At 35.5% G+C, this 24,812-nt stretch overlaps 2 protein-coding genes across 6 annotated transcripts in view; one reads left to right on the forward strand and one right to left on the reverse strand.

Moving 5' to 3' along the window:
* Positions 1 to 22,764, reverse strand: part of BLZF1 (basic leucine zipper nuclear factor 1) — a 28,884-nt gene extending 6,120 nt beyond the window's left edge. Inside the window, exons 1-7 of one of the 2 annotated variants that reach the window (XM_003258837.4) lie at positions 22,301 to 22,764; positions 21,076 to 21,153; positions 13,742 to 14,181; positions 12,205 to 12,404; positions 10,116 to 10,244; positions 8,140 to 8,359; positions 3,208 to 3,420 (exon numbers count right to left, since the gene is read on the reverse strand). In XM_003258837.4, coding sequence (XP_003258885.1) covers positions 3,235 to 3,420; positions 8,140 to 8,359; positions 10,116 to 10,244; positions 12,205 to 12,404; positions 13,742 to 14,181; positions 21,076 to 21,103 — 1,203 coding nt within the window. In that variant the 5' untranslated portion in view covers positions 21,104 to 21,153; positions 22,301 to 22,764 and the 3' untranslated portion in view covers positions 3,208 to 3,234. Of the gene's footprint in view, positions 1 to 2,114; positions 3,421 to 8,139; positions 8,360 to 10,115; positions 10,245 to 12,204; positions 12,405 to 13,741; positions 14,182 to 21,075; positions 21,154 to 22,280 lie in introns of those variants that run through there. The other variant, XM_030824007.1, reaches the window with a different exon arrangement.
* Positions 22,765 to 22,830: 66 nt separating this feature from the next.
* Positions 22,831 to 24,812, forward strand: part of NME7 (NME/NM23 family member 7) — a 229,431-nt gene continuing 227,449 nt past the window's right edge. For all 4 annotated transcript variants that reach the window (XM_030824010.1, XM_004089818.3, XM_030824009.1 and 1 more), the window contains exon 1: positions 22,831 to 22,935. In XM_030824010.1, coding sequence (XP_030679870.1) covers positions 22,933 to 22,935 — 3 coding nt within the window. In that variant the 5' untranslated portion in view covers positions 22,831 to 22,932. The remainder of the gene's footprint in view (positions 22,936 to 24,812) is intronic.

Here is a 24,812-nt window from a genome sequence, read left to right on the forward strand (position 1 = left end):
GCTACAGATTTGGTCTTTCTTTTTAAAGAACTAACTTTTGACTTCTTTGATTATCTCTCTTGTTTTTCTATTTTCTATTTGTCTGCACTCTAATCTTAATTTCCTTCCTTCTTCTCACATTGGGTTTAGTTTGTTCTTCTTTTTTTATTTCCTTAAGGTGTTATGTTAAGATTGCTGATTTGAGATCTTTTTTATTTTTTAAATTTAGCTCACTAACTCTTATCTTTATTATTGTTATTGACACTGTTAAACCAACAGTTGCAGAAGTGTGTCACTAGTTTGTGGTTACAAAAGTGTATATAATTTTTTTAGTTTTTTAATCGTAACGTGTAAAATTTACCATTTTAAATATTTTTAAATGTACAATGCAGTAGCATTAGACTGACATTGTTGTACAACCATCATCACTGTTTATATCTCCAGAACATTTTTGTCATCCCAATCTCTAATTCTATACCCAATAAATAAAAATTCCCCATTCTAACACTCTCTCCAGTTCCTGATAACCACTATTCTGCTTTCTGTCTCTACAAATTTGTCTCTTCTAGGAACTCATATAAATGGAATCATTTGACATTTGACTTTTTGTGTCTGACTTATTTCACTTAGTGTAATATTCTAAAGGTTCATCTACATTGTAGCATCAAATTTCATTCCTTAAGGCTGAATAGTATTTCTTCACATGTACATACCAGATTTTATCTATTCATCCATCAATGGACACTGGGTTACATCCACCTTTTGGCTATTGTGAATAATGCAGCTGTGAACACTGTTGTACAAATATCTATTCCAGTTTCTGCTTTCTTTTGGGAATCTACCTAGAAGCAGAATTGCTAGGCCATATGGTAACTGTATGTTTAATATTTTGAGGATCTGCCACACTGTTTTCAACATTTTACATTCCCACAAACAACACATAAGGGTTCCAATTTCTCCACATCTTTGACATTTATAATTTGCTTTTTTGATAACTGCCATCCTAATGGACGTGAAGTAGTATTAATTTGCAGTTCCTTAATGGGTAGTTATGTTGAGCATCTTTTGATGTGCTTATTGGCCATCTATATATCCTTTTTGGAGAAATGTCTATTCAGGTCCTTTGCTAATTTTTTGTTTTTCTTTTTTTTTGAGATGAAGTTTCGCTCTTGTTGCCCAAGCTGGAGTGCAATGGCGCGATCTCAGCTCACTGCAGCCTCCACCTCCCGGGTTCAAGCAATTCGCCTGCCTCACCCTCTCCAGTAGCTGGGAATATAGGCGTCCACTACCACACACGGCTAATGTGTTTTTTTTTTTTTGAGACAGAGTTTCGCTCTGTCACCCAGGCTGGAATGCAGTGGCATGCTCTCGGCTCACTGCAACCTCCGCCTCCCAGGTTCAAGCAATTCTCTGCCTCAGCCTCCCGAGTGGCTGGGAGTACAGGTGCCCGCCACCATGCCCAGCTAATTTTTTGTATTTTTAGTAGAGACGGGGTTTCACCATCATGGCCAGGCTGATCTTGAACTCCTAACCTCAGGTGATCCGCCCACCTCGGCCTCCCAAAGTGCTGGGATTACAGGCGTGAGCCACTGCGCCAGGACAATTTTTTGTATTCTTAGTAGAAATGGGGTTTCGCCATGTTGGCTTGGCTGGTCTTGAACTCCTGGCTTCAGGTGATCCGACTGCCTCAGCCTCCCAAAGTGCTAGGATTACAGGCATGAGCCACCATGCCCAGCCCCTTTGCTAGTTTTTATTGGGTTGTTTTTTGGTGGTTGAGTTGTAGGAGTGCTTTATATATTCTGGACACTAGACGGTTATCAGATATATGATTTGCAAATATTTTCTCCCATTCTCTGTGTTGCCTTTTCACTGCATCTTTTGATGCACAAAAATTTGAAATTTTGATGAAATTCAATTTATCTATTTTTTTCTTTTGTTGCCTGTGCTTCTGTTGTCATATTCAAGAAATCATTGCCAAATACAATGTCATGAAGCTTTCCCCTTATGTTTTCTTCTGAGACTTTTATAGTAAGTAAACCTAAAAGAAAAGGCTGAAGAATCAATTGGAAGTAGTTAAGCTAGACAAAGACCTAAACCAGAGCACTAATTCTGGAGGAAAAAAGGAATAGTCACAATAAAGAAGGCAGATAAATTTATTGCCACTTGAAAACTAAATATAACTCAGATGAGTCAGACAAAAAAAATCATTGACATTACAATTATTATTATTTGACCAGGTTTGTCTTTTGAAGACTTCTCTGACAGGCACTTCTGCAACAAATTTGTATAATTTGATATAAATATTTTGTGATTATTCTTAAAGGCCAAGCAATGGGCATTTATGATGGCTAATCACAAATACACAATAATATATATTACATAATATATATTAATTGATATTGCATTTTTTTCTTTGAGCTTATACACTTTTGGAAAAGTCTACCTTTTATAAATATCAAGTTGGATATTCTTGTCTGTTGCATTTGCTAAATAAGAGTCAACAGTTAAGAATCTGTTTCTTTTATATATGTCAGATTGTGTCCATTTGGAATACAGAATCCCCTGCATAAAATACTAGCAAGTTTTGCTGAAGTACTTGTTAACTTGGCTCTAAAATATTTTTTATTTTCCTAATATATATCATTTATTTTTAAAAGATTAATCCCTTCACTCATTTCTGCAAGGCTCTTTTGTAGCTCAAAAAATTACCATAAAGGGAAAGAAAGTCCTCCAGCTCCCTACTACAATTACTTTAGAGTTGAGGTCAGAAAACTTTTTCTGTAAAGGATCTGCTGCATCTATTCAACTCTGCAGTTGTAGTGCAAAACCAACTTAGACAATAGCAAATGAATGGGTGTGGCCATATTTGACTCATGGTTGTAGTTTGCCTACCTTTGCTTTAGTGCACCTAAATTAACACTGTTCATATAAAATATCCAGCAAGATAAACAATAATTTAGTGCTTAAAAGAGAGTTACAGAATCTTTTTCTTTTAGAGTCTTTTAGGAAAAGTATCATGTATTACTTGGAAAGTATTCTCTATTTTAAATATATCTATACAGTTTCTTTCTTTCCTTACCCTGAGATATTTATTAAGAAAGGGTAATCTGGAGTCTACTACATAAAACATCTTTGGGTGTATACATTATGTAAATAGGAAGTGATATTATTTCTAGCATTGTAAGAACCCCAGCTCCCAATAATGACTCTTGGGTAATAAGCAAGTACCTTAGCATGCCTCCAATGTATTGACTGTTAAAGGGCAATCAGTTCTCCCTGGCAGTGATTGCAGCAATTGAAAGTTATATTTTCATATCTAGTATAGGGATGAAATCGTCCAATATTTTTCTTTGTAGCAAGTAAGGTGGTTGGTGAAGACTCAAAAAATGGATTATCAGGTGAACTCTCTGTGCAGGTAACTGGATCTAAAATTCTTAGAACCTAAGGAAAATAAGATATAATGTCAGAAGTATGCAATATAGATGGTAAAAGCCTCTGATTTCATTGATGTATACCTACCTAAAAGGTTCCACTTCATTAATATGTAACTATTACTAAAAAAACTGAATGACTACTCTGATTGAAAAGACAACTTACTTCCTTAAGCTGTAAATTTAACAATGATGTCTAATTACTATATTATCTAGGTTACATATTTTTTTAAATGATGACGTTAATGTTTTACAGATATTGGTAGGAAAGCAGGAAAACATAGAAGAAAATGAGGTTATATCATTAAGTGATGTCTTTTTTTTTTTTTTTTTTTTTTTTTTAAGAGTCTCGCTCTGTGGCCTAGGCTGGAGTGCAGTGGCGCGATCTCGGCTCATGGAAAGCTCTGCCTTCCGGGTTCATGCCATTCTCCTGCCTCAGCCTCCCAAGTAGCTGGGACTACAGGCACCCGCCACCATGCCCGGCTAATTTTTTGTATTTTTAGTAGAGATGAGGTTTCACTGTGTTAGCCAGGATGGTTTTGATCTCCTGACCTTGTGATCCGCCCGCCTCGGCCCCCCAAGATGTCAGTTTTTTTATATGTCAATTATATCATTAAGTGATGTCAATTTTTTTTCCTTAACCAAAATGGACTTACTACTTCCCCTCTTCAATCTTTCATTCAACTGCTCAGAATCAGGATTTTGTTTTTATTCATCTATGGAAATGATATTTCAAAATCCTTGATAACTTTTTATTTGTAGTATCAATGGCTTTTCATTTCTTTTTCTAATTTATATGCAGTATTTTATGATTACAGCCACTTTTTGTTTCCTGGGTTCCACAACACAATGCTCTCCTAATTCTTCTTCTGCTCTGATTTTTCCTAATCTGTCTCCTTTACTGAGACCCAAAACAGGAACTCTTGAGCTGAAAAAAATTCTCCAGTTAAGGGCAGGGATAACGTGCCTGGCTCACAGCTCGATTCTCATGTTCCTATTTTCCCAGTCATCACCACATGATGTGTTTGGGTTATGGTACAAAGGTAGCAAGCACTGCAATTGGAAAGAACTGTGAAATGAATTGGGAAAAGTGCTTTCTCTCTTTCTTATATAAGGCTTGTTCAAAGCAGCTTTCTGGAATGGTTGGTGATGCTTGTTTCCCTAGCGGTCATGTGGTCCTGCAGATTTTTTTTTTTTCCCTTCTAAGTTACCACCAAACCCAAAGAGCTATCATTACTCTAAGAATGTCCTGGCATCATTTAAGAGCCATCAACTTACTTTAGCACCTCTATTTTTCAACTAGACTGCTTTTTCAATTTAGTTTTTGAGATCCTTCTATTTTTATGGAAGTTTGTTTGGTGTTAGAGGATAAGCAAAGATGAAGGGCTTACCTTAACATTGCTTATAAATTTAGAAGAGAAAATAAGTTCTCAAATACTATAAAGATATTATTACATTATAGGTCTTTATAGAGAGAGAAACGAAATGCTAAGGGAATTCAGGAGCAGGAGACTGACCCATTAATATGAACAGAAAGGTTTCTGTATTTTAGCCTGAAAGTGATGGGGAAGGATTTTATGCAGGGTGCCTTTCAGAAAGATCATTCTATACACAGTGTGGGGGATGGGGGAAGCAGTATGCATAAGCAGACATAAGAACAGAAAAAGGGAGGTTATTGTAATAATCTAGCTAAGAAATGATGGCACCTTGAAGCAATGGGACTGAAAAGTTTAAGAGACACTAAGGAAGAAGGGCTGTCAGTTTTGTTAAATAGGAGAATGTGGTGGATAAAGGACTGGGAGCAGAAGGGGATCTAAATCAAGCCCTGAGGATACCTAACATTGTATAGTGAAATAAAATGGTTGGATAAAAGAGAAAAGCTTGTAAGGTATAAGGTTATATAAACCTCGGAAAGAGTAGTTCAAGAAAGAGGGAGTGGTCAACTACGCCAAATGCTACTGGCAGCAACTAAGTAGGCAGTGACACAATTTCCCAACAAAGAGAATAGAAAAGAAGAAACAAAGTTTTGGATAAAAATGATTAATTTTAGGTACTGACTCATTCAGTAAATAGCTGAGCACTCACTACGTGCAAAGGATTAGGCCAGACCTTGAGGAAACATAGAAACACAAAATCCCCAGCCCTTTAGGAGTTTACAGTTTGGGAGAGGGATGGAAAATAAAACTGTTATAATTTAATACAGTAAAGAGCAATTATAGATATAAGTGCAAAGTACAATGGAAGGATGGAGAAGGAACACTTCAGATTGCCAGCAAGATTCAGAGAAGGCAGGTTCTTAAAGGTGGTATAGAGGTTGGGCAACAAAAGAGGTGTGGGGAGGGCAGTCCAGACAAGAAAAAGTATGTACAGAGGCATGAGATACAATGGCCTATGTGCATCATGAAAAGTGGTTAAACCCTGCTGGAATGTGAAGTGCAGTGGGTAGTGACACTTGGGAAATGATTCTTGAGAAGGGGAGATGGAAGAAAGATTATAAAAAGCCTTCTATACAATGTGAATGAATTCTGATTCAATAGTGAGGGAGACTGGGTACTGTTTGATGACTGAATTGGCCTTCTGAAATAACTCTCTGGCAGTAGTGGGTGGGCAGGAGCAGCTAGGAGGGCAGGGTTATCAGTGCGGGGGCAATTGCAGTGGGCTAGGCTGGAAGTCAGGTGTTTGAACTTGGGAGGGGATAAATTAGAAAAAAACTGGTAAGATCTGCAAAATCAACAGGACTAGGGGAATGAAGGAAATAGTAAAAATGATAGCTACCATTTATTGAGAAATTACAATATATTGGAAACTGCTACAGGCTTTATATGTGTTTTTTATGGAAATCTGAAAACAGCACTATAGAGTAGGTATAATTCATCAAGATAGGGAATACAGGAAAAGGAGGAGATTTTTATGGGAGGGGGGCTGTACAAATGCAAAAGCAAGGAGAAAAGAGGTTATATTTTTAGCCATCTGTGGAACAAGTAGATGAAAATGCCTGGCTGGATATAAATCTCTCAGACTCAGAAAAAAGTCTGAGATGGAAAAGTCATAAGCATAAAGCTATAGTAACAGAATAACACCAAGAGAATAGAGAAAATATGTAAAGAAAGCTCAAGAGGGGTCACAGGAAGAGGATGCCCCTCCCCCTCAAAAACTTAGAAACAATGGTCACAAAAGTAGTGAATCGTTGCAAGAGTATGGTGTTTAGGAAACGAAGAGATTTTGAAAAGGGGAACACAGATTCCTATGAAACATCAACATCTAAAGGAGGAAAAAAGTCTATGAAGAAGAGCTCAGAGAGGTAGCATCAGGGCCAAGAAAGAGTGATGTTACAAAGGTCAAGGGAGTTTCCAGGAAGGAATGCTCGTTACAGTATGATATGATAGTAAATGTTGATGACCTTTTTAAAAGTACTTACTGAGAATAGTGGGGCAGGAAGTCTACAGATTTAAGTGACGGTAGGAATTGAGGAATGGATGGTGTTTAAGTACAAACATGTCTGGACAACTTGTTCAAGATTCTTGGATGTGAAAGGAAGGTGATAAAGCCATATCCAGACATCTTACAATAGAGGGAAGATTTTTCTTTTTTAGATGAATGATGCTTGGACATGTTCTTAAGCCAAAAGGAAAGAGCCAACAGAGAGAAGGAATAACTGTTGAGGGGGAAGCCAGGGCCTAGAGGTGAGGTATGCTTAGAAGAATAGGAAGGACACCTTTTCCTCTGAGAGAAATGTATGCTGCCATACAGATAGGCTTCTAGATATCAAATGAGACCTTCAGGCAGTTTTCTGCCTCCGTCCCCTTTTTCCTCTGTGGATTAGGAAAGAAAGTCATCTGCTGAATGTGAGGTAGTATTTGATGGGTACTGAAACAAAAAGGCAAACAGCTGAACTGACACAGGACTAGGGTTTGTAGCGTACTTGGAGAGGAAGATAAGGCAGTAAGGCACTTAAGAATAGAGTCTAGGCAAGCTAGGCAGGAAGAGAAACTAGAAGAGTGAGCTGATGAGATACAGAAAAAAATACAGGGACCGAGGGAATAAAAACAATTATGTGATCAAAGATGTATTCACATCCAGGGAGTCAGAATGAAGAATCAGAGTTGGAAAGAAAAAAAGTTGAGATCACAGATCACAGAGAGAGAGATGTTGAGTTGAAGATTTTAATAGTGCAAGAGTTATGACGACTGGCAGGGACCCAGATGGGGACATGGGAGTTGTAACAAAGGTGAACTTGGTTGTTGTCACAGAAATGTGAGATGAGTATTTGACAAGCCAGCTGCATGGACCCTGAATTCATCCAGGACTATACTATCTGTTCTGTAGTATTTGATACATTTCCATCTATATGTGGAAATTAAGTAATTTCTTAGATCAGAAGTAATCTAATCTATGAATCTACTAATTTAATCTACATTAAAAATTCTACACAGTGGTTTTTATATCAAAATGAACTCATGAAAAGGATTATGAGTGACTCAATAGCTAAAACACAGGAACTCTTTCAAAACAATTACTTTTTTTGTCCTTAAAAATAGAACAATAGTGTTAGAAAATATTAAAGCTCAGAAGAGAAAATAATTTTCTCCAAGATAACACATTCAATAGCATGAGTGCTTTAGATCCCACATTTCCTAATTCCTAATGCCAAATGCTTTCCATGATATGTCACCTTTCAGTAAGAGGACAGTCTTAGAAGTTCCACAGATCACAAAAGAAAATATTTTACCGTTTCAGCCATTTTCTCAGCTGGGGTGCTGCAGAATTCAACTGTTGATGGAATCTTTTTTTGATTGTTAATGCCAACATTTCCCAGAAGATGAGAATTTACTGCTTTTGCCAACTCGTGATTTGTTAATGCTAGCTCTGCTGTGCTGTGGGGTTGTACACTAGGGGAGTAAGTTTGCTCTCTTCCCCATTGCAAAGAAACTAAGAGCTCCTCCAATAATCTGCATAGAACACACATGAACATTGGACATTAGTAAGAGAGCAAAATGTAAAGTAATAGTAAATAGGTAATAAAAATATTTCTGAAATTATATAACATCTTTCTCTGATCCCTTTCTCTCTCAGAGTTCCATAAATTCAGATGTCTTAGTCAAGTAAGTTAGACTACAGAAAGCATATGTTAATCTACTAGGTTGTTGTCTGAAAATCATTGAACAAATAGTACTTTTCTTCGTTCTCACCTTTTAGTATAGAAACTACTTACATAATTTGTGCAACTATGGGAATATTCATATGGTTTTTCTTTTTTGGTGAGTTACATTAATTGATTCTTGAATGCTAAACCAATCTACAATTCCTGGGATTCACTTTACTTGGTCATAATGTATAAAACTTTTTCTGTATTGTTGGACTTGATTCACTGAAATTCTGTTAAGGATTTTTGCATTTATGTTCATTAGAGATATTAGTTGGTGGTTTTTGGCTAATGGTTCTGGTTCTGGTATCAAGACAATGCTGGCCTCATGAAATGAGTTGGAAATTGTTTCATTCTCTTCTATTTTCTAGAATAATTTTTGTAAATTTGGTTTTATGTCTTCTTTAGATGTTTACTAGCATTCATCAGTGAATCCATCTAGATCTGGAATTTCCTTTACTGGGAGATATTTAATTTTTAACTATAAATTATATTTGCTTTAATAGGTTAGCGCTACTCAGGTTATCTATTTGTTCTTGAGTAACCTTTGGTAGTTTGTCTTTCATGGAGTTTGTCCATTTCATCTAAATTACTGAATTTATTGACATGGATTTGTTCGTAACATTTCTTATTTTTTTTTTTTTATTATACTTTAGGTTTTAGGGTACATGTGCACAATGTGCAGGTTTGTTACATATGTATCCATGTGCCATGTTGATTTCCTGCACCCATTAACTCGTCATTTAGCATTAGGTATATCTCCTAATGCTGTTCCTCCCCCCTCCCCCCACCCCACAACAGTCCCCGGAATGTGATATTCCCCTTCCTGTGTCCATGAGTTCTCATTGTTCAATTCCCACCTATGAGTTAGAACATGCGGTGTTTGGTTTTTCGTCCTTGCGATAGTTTACTGAGAATGATGTTTCTGTATTATCTTTTTTATGTGTATAGAGTCTATATTGTACCCCCCCACCCCCTTCATTCCTGATGCTGGTAATGTATATCTTCTCTTTTTTTCCTGATTAAACTGGTTAGAGGTTTCTTGTGTTTTCATTCTTCTAATTTCCCCTATAATTTGCTCCTTGACACTTACTGATTCTATCTGTAATAAATCAACTATATAAAAATGCAAAAGGCTTTTAAGGAAGACCATCAATTTTGATAGTTCTGGAGTATATGGACATGAAAAGAAGCTCTAATACTGTAGGAAGTCTTCAAAAAGATCTCCTTCCACAGAAGAGACAGGTACACTCCTTGGCTTCTACCAAAAACTGTACGACTACAACTAAAACAAGCAATTGCTTTTAAATCCAGAGAATCCTTCTACTACAGATATAACTGTTTCCCCAATTAAGAATGTGAAAAGCATGCCTTCTATTTTTTTACTCCTCCTCCCTCCCAGAGCATCTATTTTAAAATGCTACCAAAAGTATATGCTCAGTAAGTTATCAAATGTAGACACACCCAAAACAAAAACAAACAAAGAAACAAAAAAACAAAACTATAATAACTTAATTTGCAGGAGAAAGCAGAAGAGTTCAGAATGTAAACAAGTGCCATACTTCTGGGTAGCTATCATTTCTTGACGAAACTGTTCCCGTTCACTTAGGAGATCTTGTATAGCCCCGTGTGCATCACGGTTTTGACGCTGTAAAACTGCTCTTGAGTTGGTTAACTCATCTGCCATTACCCTGAAAAAGATTAAAATCTTACATATAAATTTGCTGACAATAATACAGTGTAAAAAAATGAATATACTACTTTGTGACTGTCACTTTCAGAAGCTAACAAAGATTTAATATAGTATAGTTACTTCACAGTTTTTAAATTTTGGCTAAAGAACATTAAAAATGTTTATGAGCTTAGAGTTCATTAAAGGGATTCAGTTAAAATATTCATTTAGACAATGGCAGAGGCAAAAGTTATTCAATTTTCCTATATAATGACTTTTGGAGTACATCTCAATCTTACTCTAGATTGACCAAAATTTGAAAGAAAAAATTATTAAATATTTTAAATACAGAAAAACTCAAAGAGGCAAACAAAACTAAATTATCTTCTTACCACTCAATTACCTCTTTGCCCTTAGAAAAATATTAATATAAAAAGATCTATATAAAGTCTTTCCTCATGCCCAGCATCCCTATCCTTCTTTTATATGCAGTCAACAAAGTTTTTTTACACTTCTCAAAAAAAAAATTTATGTATATTTCAACATATACATATGTGTTAAAAATAAATTTATCCACTTTATTTACAAAAAGAGATACTGAATACAAACTTTTCTAAATCTTAGTTTTTCATTTAATAATTTATCTTAGAGACTTATCCATATTAGCACATATACAGCTATCTCATTCCCTTTTTTCAAAAATTAGCTTCATGTTTTCTACTGATTGGATACAAAAAATTTTATTTAACCAGTTTTCTATTAATGGAATTGAAGCAAAATGTTCAAGTATGGTTAATCGGCTGAAAAATTTAAAATTAAAATTTAAGTCTGAGACTGTAGTTACTACCAAATTCCTCAAAATGCAAACAATTTTGACATTAGAAGATTACATCAATTAAAATACCAATAAAGTCATATTTAATTTTTATTTAAAAATTTAATGAAATATTACTATTGGTGTTGATCAGGATGTTAAAAAGTTGCATATTGCAATAATTTGTATAATATATGCATGATTTGCCTCTTAAAATGTTCAATAAGAATTAACTCAATTAACTTTCATTCTAAGTGAAGAAATAGTTCATTTTTCCAAATAGCATAATGAACTAGCACAATTAGGAGATAAATAAAAGACTGTTAAGAGAGTGAACTACTACTACAAAGTGTCAGAGATATTAAGACATGAAAAAACATTTTCCTAAAAATGTATTCATCACAATCAATGGTTCTTCAAATACAACCTGTAAACCTTTGGTTGCTCTGTGAGAAATCTCCAGATGATTCAATTTAAATCAGTATTGTTAAACATACTCTATAAAGTATTTTGCTAAGTTCCAGAAATACACAGATGGATAACATCCAGATCTTGTTATCTGGTAACTATAAGTTGAGGCAGGGAGGGGATAAACAGACAAAGAATCATACTATATAGCAGAGTTTCCCAACCACCAGTATGTCGAGAGGCCTGGATGAGGACCCCAGGGTTTTTACTGCCATATGAGAGTAGCCTCATCTAGTATGTCATAAAAATGTTATAATTTTCTATTTGTGCATAGAGAGAAAAAGGTTGGGAAGCTTTATTATACAGTTAAAGGAACTATGAGAAAAGAGCATTTAGAATGAATAATATTATCTTGGGGAGTCCAAATATTTGAATGGGGAAAAATAATCTAGTTTGGCTTTTTGTGATTTTAATGTTTACTAGATGTCTGAGTTTACAGTTTTGTTTCGGTCTTAAACATTGTATTTTTACTACACAGTAAACTAGAACTCAGGAATAAGGGATGATCCTTACATCACTTCTTCATTTAGCGAGACTGTGTGACTATCCAGAGGAGAGAGAGTCCACATCTTAAATGAAGTACTTTGATGATCTTAGTCAGAAATTTTCACACTACAATCTACTTTCTGGTGTTATAGATCAAAAACCTGATGGAGCAAAAACTAGGAAATGAAATACTATTTGCTGTAGAAAATACCTGCTTGCAAGGAATTTACTTCGCCATACATCACACTGTATTGACATACGTTCTAACTGTTCAGAAAGCTGAGCTGTGTTTCGACCTAGGGCTTCATTTTCTAAAATAAGCTGATTTTTCTCACGGGCTAGACGTTCAAAGTGATACTGAAGATCATCCCCAACAGAAGCCACCAGTAATTTTTTTAACTCACGATTTACCTAGAAGAGAACGTAATCAATACAACAAACTCAAAGTAATATCACTACCTTTAATGTAACAAAATTAACAAAAAGAGACTGTGTTTCTGTGTAATTTTGGACCTCCGTGACTTAAAGTTTCTATCAAAAAGTAAAATTAAATATTTAAGTTCTATACGATATACAAAACAAATCTACTTCTCTCTATACATCTATATCCACAGTCCTAAACTGAACCTCTTGTAATAAGAGTAAAAATAATTACGAAAATAACAAATTGCTTCCAGTCAACAGTTAAAGGAAAAAAAATTAAAACCAATACATTTTGATAAAAAATATGGCAGAGAATGTTTTATGTTTTTTATTAAACATTTATAAGTTAGTCTATTGCATCCTAAAAATTTACTTTTAAAAAATAAAGCAAACTAAGTAATCCAGTATGTTTCTAAGTATGTTCTTTACATCATTATTGAAAAGAGCAAAAAATTAAAACAGATATCCAATAATATGTATTGGTATATGGTATAGCTATTGAAGAACACTGTTGCCATTAATAATGACACTGTAATAGAATATTCTGTGACATGGCAGAACATTAACAACTGAAAAAAGTGGGTTGTAACACTAAATGAACTCAATGTATATGGTTATGCAGGTATAGCTGGATGAAATGATTCAGTTGGCACTATTTTCATTGTGTTTTTCTGTATTTTCTAAAATTTTTACATAAATTTGTACTACATTTTGTAATGAGAAATTAGTTACTTAAAAATATATTTGTATAAAAACCACTAACCATGGTCTCACTTATGAAGACTTGTATCTAGCCAAAAGATGCATGGTCTAATAGAGAAACAAGGGAAGGGGCAAGGCAATTTTTACTAAGATGCAAAGATTAAAGCAACACACTTAAGGGCTACAGATTTTTTTCATTTACAATGAAGACACAGTAAGTTATACCACCATTCTCTTTATTCCAAGTATCCCGTATACACAGGCAAAAATACTTGGAATTTAAGGATCCTTAAAACAAGGACTGCTGGTCAATTACTAGGCCTGACTTGGTCAATCTTTGGTCTGGTAGTTTATAATTGTAACCTACTTTTACAACTTATTGGTGGTCTTGTCCAAAGCACCTCACACCTCCATCTTCAATGAGGTTTAGAGTATAAGTTCCCAATATAAAGTATCCCTAGAGAACTGAGAAAGAATGAGAAATTTAAGAGGAAGCGTTTTAGAGAAATGACAAGCTAGGATGAATGACATTCCCATAAAGAAATGTAGTTTTCTAACATGCAGGTTTAAAAGGTCCAGACGTAAAGAGTAGTACTCATTTTATCAATTAAGGCTCTTCTTACCTCTGTCTGTACACGGAGCTGGTTTGAAAGACCTTCTTTGTCCTGTAGTAACCTTCTTTCAGAATTCTTGAGCTTTTCCAATACATTCTTTATCTCTGAGAGTTCCTTATTAGGTTCTATAACTCCCTCTGACTGACCAAGGAATTCTCCTTTATGATGTCCCAGAGACTTAACCTTTGTATTTTTGTTGGGGATATCATGAGTTATAGCAGCTTTGGGAACTAATATTCTTACAGCTTTAACTTCCACTGCTTTTTCAGTGAGCATTTTCCCTAGCTGAAGAACTCCTGGGCTCTCTGATGGAACTGCTTTCTTCCATGGACTCTGAAGACTATGATGCTTTCTAGATTCGACTCCAGAGGTAACTTCAACAGATTTAGGTGGTTCCTCGGTTTCCATGCCATCTCCTGCTCCTCGGATTGGGGATGAAGTAACGGTGACTAACAAAAAGGAAACAAAACAGAAACTACTTACCAAGAAGAAATGCCAAGAAAATGCTAAGACATGCTATACCCTATATTCAAAGTTACTGGCACTAAAAAGAATGCAAAAAAAATCAGAGAAAAAGTAATTTTCAAAACAATCATGTGTCAACAAAAGATACATGTTTAAACTTTCCTTCAGTAGACAAGAGATTTGGAATCAGAATATTTGGTTCTGACTTTTGCTTTCTAGTATAACCCTGGGTAAATAATTTAATCTTCCATGAATCTCTATTTCCTAATTTGCAAACTGGAGATCATAACAACCTTGCTATAGAATTTTGGTAAGAAAAAATGTAGTAAGATCAAATGCTTGGCATACTGTAGACACTCAATAATGTTAGTTAAAAATAAATGTCAGCTATATACATATGCATATTTGAAACCATCTACATCATAAGAGATTCATCTGTTTTGTGAACTCTTGGAGTAAGAGGAAGCAACATATATGTTACACTGAAAAACTTATTAAGAAAAGATTCAATCCTATTCTTAGGCCTAACAGTTTATGTCCTGCTTACACAAGTGAAACTACACTGGACTGTCAGATTAAACATCCTTATACCTCACTTTCACCATATCATACCCAAATTATTTTATTGTTCTCTCATTCCCTCTAGTGGCTTTCAATTTATTTTGAGTGCATTGTATTCCCAATAAAATGCCTTGCATGTAGTGTGTGTGTGTGTGTGTGTGTGTGTGTGTATATATATATGTTATAAACAATAAATGAATGATAACAAGGGAAGGGACAAAAGATGAGCACATAGATCAGTGACAATGGTTATAATGATGAACTCTGAGTGGTCATGGGCGGCAAACATGGTGCTGGGTACCTAATGTAGGCTTGACATTCTATGAGGTAAGACCACTATGCTTAAGAAATTTACTATCTAATTTAGGGGACAGAACATACATATAAAAAGATAAAATGTATTACAGCATAATATATAATAAGTGTGCAGGTAAGTGGTATAAAAATATTTCAATAGAAATTTTATGTCTATAGAAACATTAAGGACAATCATGAACTACTGATTGGTCTTCAGTGAATTCATCACTGTCCAGCCAAACCATATATATATATGTGTGTGTGTGTGTGTGTGTAATGTAATCTCCTAAAACAGAGACTTAAAACAGAATTCCTTTTATACTTGTAATAGTAATACATTTTGTAAGCTTAACATATTTTTTATTTTATGGCTAGAATATATTCTCTTCAAGTTAATATAGCATTTACTTTCTTATTCTACTGTTGAATATTTAGACTCTTTACAATTTTTCACTATAATAAATAAGGCTTTATTGAACACTTTTATGCCTACAGATTTTTCTTAACTTCTGAGTTATTTTTCCAAATAAATTCCCAAGCATAAAATTAATGGGTTTGGTGAAGATCTGTACAGCCGAAATGCCTTCCAAAATCACTCTACCAGTGTATCTGTGGATCTATGCCTAATATCCTTACTATTTATTTATTTATTTGCATGCTCAATACCTATGATTTATATGGCACTTAAAAATAAGTAAGAATACATGTAAACTGTTTAGAATGGTATTTGACACAGTAAGCACTCATTAAATGTTAGGTCCTATTGCTTTTATTATTCTTCAAATAAATTCCTAATAAACTTTGGATGTTGATATGGAGAGAAATAAAGTTAATTTATTTAATGCCATAAAATACAATTCTGACTTTCATTCTCTTATGTAAATCTTAAAGTTATATTGCTAGACTATAGGACTATTTATTCAATTAACAGATTTACTTTTTTCAAATTTTTCCCATGTAGAAATGTTCTGGGAACCTCGAGTTATATTAATTAGACAGGAGGTGGAAACATATCTGAGGTATAATTAATGTGTTCTATTTTACAAAACATTTTACATTAGAATAAAAGTGTCATTTCTATATGAAATGTAAACTAAGTTTAAACACCCCTTGGGCCTTGGGACTGACTGTACTTTTAAAAAGATAAACAAAGGAATACTTCAGAAAGTGAAATAAAGGCCTAACATGCTGGGTTTGGTAAATTAGTTAAAACAAAGCATGGTAGCACTGACAAGGAGAACTTCCAGTGAATCACTTAAAAACAGCTTACTGCATCCTTGACCTCCTCCTGGGCTCAGGTGATCCTCCCACCTCAGCCTCCCGAGTAGCTGGGACTACAGGCATGTGCCACCATGACCAAATAATTTATTGTATTTTTTTTTTTGTGTGTGTGTGTAGAGACAAGGTTTCATCATGTTGTCCAGAATGGTCTTGAACTCCTAGGCTCAAGCAATTCTCTGGCCTCAGCTCCCAAAGTGCTTGGATTACGGACGTGAGCCATCACACCCAGCCACCTGTATTCTTAAAATCTGATTTTAAGTTTGTCTAAACTTAACTAACTTGTCTAATTTTGTCAATAAGACATTCTGGCATTTAAGAAGTAACACAGAATCATGTATTAACTATAAACTAATAAAAACCATCAACAATAAAAATACACACTAGAGCCATGGTTCAGGCCCACTGAGGCTGAGGAAATAAAAAACAGGTGTGATACTTCCATTAAGGTCAAATAAAATTTCTAGGCAAGCTGTAACATTTTTGAGTTGGAATTTTAAGTAACAGAGATTCAAGAACAAATTACAAAATGATTAAAGTTAAATTTAAAACGCAAAGAATCATTAATAGGTATTTAACAGAAATCTCTTTTTGAACAAAATACCTTGTTGGAAAATCAAGAAGTTCAACCAACTTGTTTCCACCCCGATTTACTCTTAACTTTATTTAAACTATTCTACTTACTCAAGCATTTATGAATATCAAAGTTGTATTATATATTACATGAGAGTTCCCTCTCAGTAATAACTATGATTCTAGCTAATGTGCATAGGTAAGGAGGCCGTAAGAGCCAGGGCTTAACATTTTCTCACCTGGTAACTTTCATAATTCTATTTTTCCTTGTGACATACGTAGAAACCTTTATTACTTATGCAGTAGGCACAATCCAGGACACATTTACGAATAATTACCTCATCTCAAGTGGGAAGGCAAGGACCTATGGTAACAGCTCCATAATTATGAGTAATGCTTAAGTCAAGGAAAACACCAATCCTTATTCTTCCCCACTATTCAAAGGGAACCAACAAAACAATCCTTAAATTATTCATCATCATTACTTCCACCTGTTATCAATTATCAATGAATTAAAACATATCTAAGGTTTGCTCATTCGTATTGCCTACCAGGATTGGTGAAATGTAGGGAAAGAACAAAGAAGGTCACTAGTCTAACATTCTAGAATGGGAGCTGGCAAACTTTTTCTGTGAAGGACCAGAGAGTAAATATTTTAGGCTTTGTGAACCAAAAGGTAAAACTGAGGATACCATGTAAGTATTTAATAAGAGAAAAAAAATTTATTGATGAAATTCAAACTATAACAACAATAATTGAAAACAGTTTTTTGATAACATAGGTGTAATAATGGGAAGAACAGAATTTTTTTAATTCAGGATAATGTTTGGCTTAAATAGTGTTAATGTCCACTATTATCAAACTGACTGCAAATATTCTCAGGAGCCAACCCTTGCTCTAGAATATTGAGGCAAAAAAAAAATTTATTGTCTGTCATCGAACAAATATTTCTCTTTTATTCATAAAACTTCAATCTATGATGAGAGGTACTCTAAGTCAGCAGAATGGGGTAGTGAAAAGAAATCTAACTCACTAGAGCCTGAGTTAAAATAACAAGTCCCTACTGCCATGTATTGTGTGACCTTGGACAAAGCACTTAACTTCATCCTCCTCTCATCCCTTGGTGCTTTCAGAGTAATGCAAATATGGTAGTATATATTTTAAAAAAAATTTGTTTCTCTTGTAGACTAGACTTTTGGGAGTTCTTCAGGGTATGGACTGCCTCCTAATCTTTGTATCATGAACTAATAAAATGGTCCTTGTCACAGAGAAAATGAATAAATGCTTACTGAAGTTTATTAATCTGTTAATACACTACCTAGAGTGTTTCATTTTTAACATCCAAAAACGAACTCATTTAAAAACTGCTTTGTTTTCTTTTCCTCTACCCTAAATCATTAATTCCTAACTTGGTTATAGTCTGAAAGACTTTCCAGAACATATACAAATTCAGCTATGATACAGTTAAACAAATTAGGGATTGTTGTGGTAATTTTAAATCAAGAGTCTTTTTAAATGTTACCTATATCACCTAATAAAGTTTAGTTATTATTAAATTAGTAAAATAAGTTACATACAATGGACTTAAGAGTTACATCAAGATTTACTGAAGTGGAATCTAAGCATTCTTCTTACCACAGCCTCTATGGATAGAGTTCCCTGGTCAAATAAGTGTGGGCAATGTTGCATACTGCATCTCTACGGAGTTTCAGTGTACATTAGTATTAAAGTTATACTATAGGACTCTGAGAGGTCCTATAGTATAGCCTCTCTTTTAATACAGCATTTCTCAAATTTATCTGCTCATGGAATATCTTTTTTACCTAATGCCTATTATTCTACAGGACTAGTGTTAGACTATTTTATGGAATCAAAAATATTTAAATGTCTCAGACCTTTCTATTTGGTCTACTATTACTAAACTATTTGACTTTAATAGCTTTATTTTCAATTTTAATCCCGCCTCCAAGAAAAGCTTTGGATTTTAATTTAAGTTTCTAATTGTTACTATTTACTGTATGTTTCCCTTTCAGAAACAGCCCTAGCAGCCATGATACAACCCTCTTATGATGACAGTGCTGCTCGAATGTCTTCTGAGAGGAAGTTCTGTTGCTATACCAAACAACTGTACTTATCTCCTGAGGCAGTTAGAGGAAGTACAGACAACTGACAAATGTCAACCAAGTACACCTTTTCACAGGCCATGCAATACAAGTAACTTGTTCACTAACATCAGATGACAGATTAAATAGAAATATGGCTAACAGGATTATTTTCCTTACTGGATAATTAAGATCACATAAAATAATGTTTGTTAAAATGCCTTATAACTCTAATCCTCATTAAAAACAAGTAATAATAAATATTAAAAAGTAATTTAATTTCACAGAGGACTTGCCAGTACTTTTAATGACTAATCATAATATTGTATTTAGTTTTTGCTTTTTGACAAGCACCATGTTGGTTGCTTTCACATTAATTATTTAACTGCTCTTATTTCCCATTAATCCCCAGTTTACTACTTTCATTACAGTCTCTGACTTGCTTATCTAATGATATAAAAGCCTTCTGGTGACTTATGAAATGCTGTTGCACAGCTGAATTAAATTCAATTAAATATTTATTAGCATGATCTTTCTTCCTTGTTTCCTAAACTTATTTCAACCTGCTTTTAGAGAGGGTTTGCGGCTGGAAGTCAGCTTGCTGAAAAATTGGCATCTAGAAAACAGTTTTCCATCTTTCACTGATGGTTCTAGCATGCAGAACTCATCCCATCCAAAGAATAAGCTGGGTCAGGAGAAGTTCACTATGGGACATGTTAAAATTGTTGCCTATAGCTATGTGAAGATGGCCAGTAGGCAGTAGTCTATAAGGGTATGAATCATAACGAAGAAGATTAGGGATATAGATAGATTTGGATGTCATTTATATAGATAATTACTGAAGTCATGAGAGTAGAAAAGAAACAGTGGTGAAAAGCATTGATACTTAAAAGATAAATAAGGAGAGGAGGCTGAAAAAGAAACAGAGGAGATACAGCTACAGCAGTGCTGTCCAACAGAATTTTCTTCAATGACTGAAATAGCCACTAGCCGTATGTGCCTACTGACCACTTGAAGTTTGGCAAGTGTCATTGAGAAACTGAATTTTTAATTTTTAAAAAATATTAATTTAAATTCAAATAGCCACATGTAATTACTGCATTGGACAGTGAAAGGCTACAGAGTAGGCTGAAAAGAAAAGTGATGTCATGGAAGTCATCAAAAGAAAGTTATCTCAAAAGGCAGGGAATGGTCAACAGTATTAAATATTAGAGAGGACAAATCAGCTAGGACTAAAAAGTGACTACTGTATTTAACAATTTAGGGGTTGAATTGTGTCCCCCAAATCTTTATATGTTTAAGTACTAACCCCCACTACCTCAGAATGAGACTTCATTTGGAAACAGGATCACTGCAGATGTAATTAGTTAAGATGAAATCATACAGGAGTAGGCTGGGTTCCTTTTTTCAATATGACTGCTGTCTTTATAAAAACAGTAAATTTAGACACAGAAACATGCACACAGGGAGAATGCCATGTGAATACGAAGGCGGAGATAAGGGTGGTACGTCTACAAGACAAGGAGCACCAAAGACTGCCAGCAAGCCACTGGAAGCTAGGAGAGTGTCTCTAATGCCTTCTGAAGGAGCATAGCCTTGTTGACATTTTCATCTTGGACTTCTAGCCTCCAGAACTGAGAGAATACATTTTGTTGTTCAAGCCATGCAGTTTGTGGTACTTTGTTACAGCAACCCCAGCAAACTAATACAACATGAAAGAGATCTTTGATACATCTTAGTTGCTTTGTCTATCTACTTAAATCTTTAAAATGTGTATTCTTATTTAAATCTTAATCTTCTAGTGTATAGGGAATATAGCTGTTAAAAACTTTGTATTAACATTAAACGTTTAAGAGTAGTCACCTAATAAATTCTAACTAATGATGTTAAATTTCACTTGTACATCTAAAGTACTGAAATACAAACACTGCACTACAAAATAAACATAAAGGGATCTGAAATAACAAATGATTCCCAAGGGGGTCCATGAGATCTAGTTATCTGGCTCAAACGTTCCTTCACATCGTCATGTCATGTTTTAAAAACAATTATAAAAAAGCCACTTACCTTTGGTTTCTAAATTTTTAGTAGTCATTTTTTCACCTTAACCACTGAAAATGCACTCCAAGACTTCTACTGAACAACCTAGAAATGTATGCATATGAAATAATTTAAAAAATATCATATAAACACAGAGTACCTCTAATTTAAAAGTTATGATATTTTAATTGCTTCTGTATTTAGTACTCATGCATTCAGAAAGGGAAATGCCCCTTATATCCCATTCTCACAGAAGGCATTGTTATTTCTACTAAAAGTCTCAAAAAAAAAAAAAAAATAGGGGTGGTTTATTTCTAAATACTCCGTTTCACCATCCTCACCAATACACTCTAAATTGTCAGAAGTATGTCCTGACTTTTAGCCAAGCAAAGGGAATGAAGTTACTGTGGTGGTTTTGTGTCATCCATATGACAAGAGGAATTTTAAAGTAATTACTTTCTTAGGAGAGACATACTGACACAATTTGTATACACACACACACACACGCACACACACACACACACATCAAAAAGGAGCTTCTGTTTAGATGTTTAACAAACGACAAAAAATATTACTCAAGATAACAAAATTTATACTTTTTTGGTAATAAAAAGTTAAAATAGTGTAGCTCCAAAAGTAAAAAGAGAAACATACATTGAGCACATGCTTTCAGAAATGTATACATTGCCTTACAGTACAGACTCAGATTTACCAGAGAACATATAAGAAGGTGATGCTACTGCAATGATATAAATATGACAAACTGTACACTAGATGACAAATGGTTTCACTACAAAAAAAGATCGCTCTCAGTACTAGATACAACTCAGTTCAATTAGTGAACCCGACGACTTTCTTAACAGTCACAAACTTTTCTACACTTACACTCTACTGCTCCGAAAAGAGGTATCCAAAAAACCCTTCGTAAGAGTAACGATCCCTGAAACCGCCCTTGGTAGCTGCTCTGCGAAACGTACAGGCACAGCGAGTGCCTGCTGGCAAATGCCAAATGAAGCGGAGGGGGTGAAGAAGTAAGTAGGGGGAGTGAGCAGGTGTGAAAGCGATAGGCCGGGAAGCGACAAGCCTGTCAACTTTGCTGTCCGGGTAAGTCGAAACCTAAGTTTCATCCCTGTCTGAAAAAGCCTTCCCGCAACAATCTTTCCCTAAATCAAAGCTACTGGCCACCGAGCTCCAGCCAGACCTCCATCCCTTTCCAACATCCTTAGTTATACCTGCTGGTCCTCGGATTTACCTCTAAGCTTCTTATTCTCCGTAGTTCAGGAAGCTTCACTTGATAGGCTCTTCGGATCGGTATCACCAGGTTAACTTCTCACAGACCTCTTCCATTCAGAAGCCGACCCGCCCAGGACCTCCACGTATCCAGCGGCTCTCTCACTCCTAACCACTTCCGATTACTCAAGGTTTCGCTTCCGGAATACGTTTCCGAAAGAGCAGGGTAAACAAATTCTGCAGTGTGTGTAAACTGAAGTAACACAGAACACACACTGTAAGGCCTCCGTAAGTGAAAAGCGGACAGATTTCTACTTTAAAATAAAATACCGTACCGCAACTTCTGGAGCCCAAGCCGCATATTCACTTAAACTTCCGGGCCAGCTGTTAAACAAACGGAAGTAAAACTGCCGGAAACAGAACAATGGCGTCTCGTAGCCCCAGGCGACAGCGTGGAGGGGCGGGTCTGTCGATTGGATGAACGCAGCTGAGATTACTCCCAGCCACTAAGGACGAAGAGGTGGGGCGGTGGCGTCCCACGCACCGTGCGACAGTGGGCGGGGCTCTGTTGCCTGAGTAACCGGATGATGGTGGTGGTGGTGGTGTCTTCCTGTCTCAACGATACCTATTTTCTAGTGCTGAGATCCTGAGACAATGGTGAGTGCCAGGGGATGCCAGAAGAACGGCTCTGGGGTCCTACTTAGCTTTCCAAGTCTTCGGGCGGATGGGCACTTAAAGTTGTCCTGTCCTCCCGACCTTCTCCCCATTATCTCTTTCCCCCTTCCCACGGGCTGTTCCTGCAGTCTCCTCGCTCTCCGTATTTCTTATAGCACCCTGAATTCCACTGATGCTACTAAGTCTCTAGAGTAATGAAACAGAAAATTTAGGGTAAGGCATCGGGTCTAATAACCTGTTTTGAACAAACATTATGTGTTTGCATTGTTCATCATGGCATTTTTCATGCTCACAGATTCACATTAACGCGCTTTATTAAGAGTATGGGGTGGTGTGTATGTGACTGTCTCAACACTGATCTGAATCTCCCTAGATCTTGGAGTCTTTTTGCTTTTCTGAGTGGCAGAGCACTGCCCCACGCCCCCACGAGGGCCATTAACAGGTGTATGTTGGATCAGCTCTCTTCTGTCCAGTTGGTTGCCTTCTAGGTCTGTGCTTGCTTTTCTTTTCTCCTTTTCTTTTCTTTTCTTTTCTTTTCTTTTCTTTCCTTTCTTCTTCTTTTTTTTTTTTTTAACAGAAATTTCTCCTGGGATTGCTTGGAGAGCTTCTGGAATTCACTGTTTGGGCTTCACCCCTGGAAATTCTGAATGAAAGGAATGGAGCTCAGTATTTGCATTTTAAATAAACCTATAGGTTATTTTAATTCACCCCCATGTTTGAGAGGGTTCTAATTAATTCACTTAACTACCATATCTTTTAAGCATCTGTGGATAACGGACTGGAGGATAGAAAGATCTTTAGATAGCTATAGCTATGAATTTAGAAACAGAGCCTTCGCCCACCACCCCTTGTTTCTTCATATTACTCAGCAATCCTTTTGGTTACCCCAGTTTTCCCCTGACCCATTTTCTGTAAAGACATTTTCAAACCTTCCCTTTACAAACCCTGTCTTTTGCCCTCCTCATTTCTCCTTTCTAAACATGATGGAGTATAACAGGCCATTTCTTCAACCTCATGCCCCCAACCTACACATTGATCTATATTTTTGCTGAGCCTTTAGTCTTGTATTTCTAGTGTAGAGAAAGGGATATTAAAGGATAATCCATCCATCTTTGCTCTTGATCTCATTTGCTTCCATCTCTTACATTTCGCTTCCAGTTGTTTTTTTTTCTTTCCTGTGCTTTCAGCCTCTTCCTCTCCAGTTTCTTCTCTTCAGTGCTCAAGTCACACATCTTATGAAAATTAAATAAAGCAAAACCATGTCCTCCATCCTGTGTTTATCCAGTTATTTGCTAGTCCTTCTATCTATCAGTAAACTTCTTGAAAGGATTTTATTTTTACTTATATCAAACAGACAAAAGTCTTTTGTCTGGCTTCTTTAATGGCTTCAAGAAAGTTGTTCTTGCTTAAGTTTCTAATGGCCTTTTAAATGCCAAATACAGTAATTACTTCTCAAAATTTATATTACTTAGTCTCTTTGTGACAACTGAGGTTCATAGTCATTAATTCCTTTTACTGGCTGTGCCTGGTTTTTGAATGTCATTCTTTGGAATTAACTCCTTAATTACTTTCATTTCTTAGTCTAGACAGTTTCCTTGGGTGATTCTGTCCACTCACATGGATTCCGCTAACGTGTTTGATTTTGCTTCTAAATTTCAATTTTCCTCTCAGATCTACTAATGCCTAACTCAGTTGCTTCCTGGACACATCTGTCTCAAAGGTCCCTCGAACCAAAACTGAACTTGCTATCTTTTCTCCTGGTTTCTCCTATTTTCACCAAGTTAAATAATGCTACTACTATATTATAACCTAAACTAGAAATCAGAGTTATCCTACATACCTCCCTCTTCTATTTCTCC

The sequence above is a fragment of the Nomascus leucogenys genome, chromosome 12 (genome assembly GCF_006542625.1).
Source record: "Nomascus leucogenys isolate Asia chromosome 12, Asia_NLE_v1, whole genome shotgun sequence".
Classification (NCBI taxonomy): Eukaryota; Metazoa; Chordata; class Mammalia; order Primates; family Hylobatidae; genus Nomascus; species Nomascus leucogenys.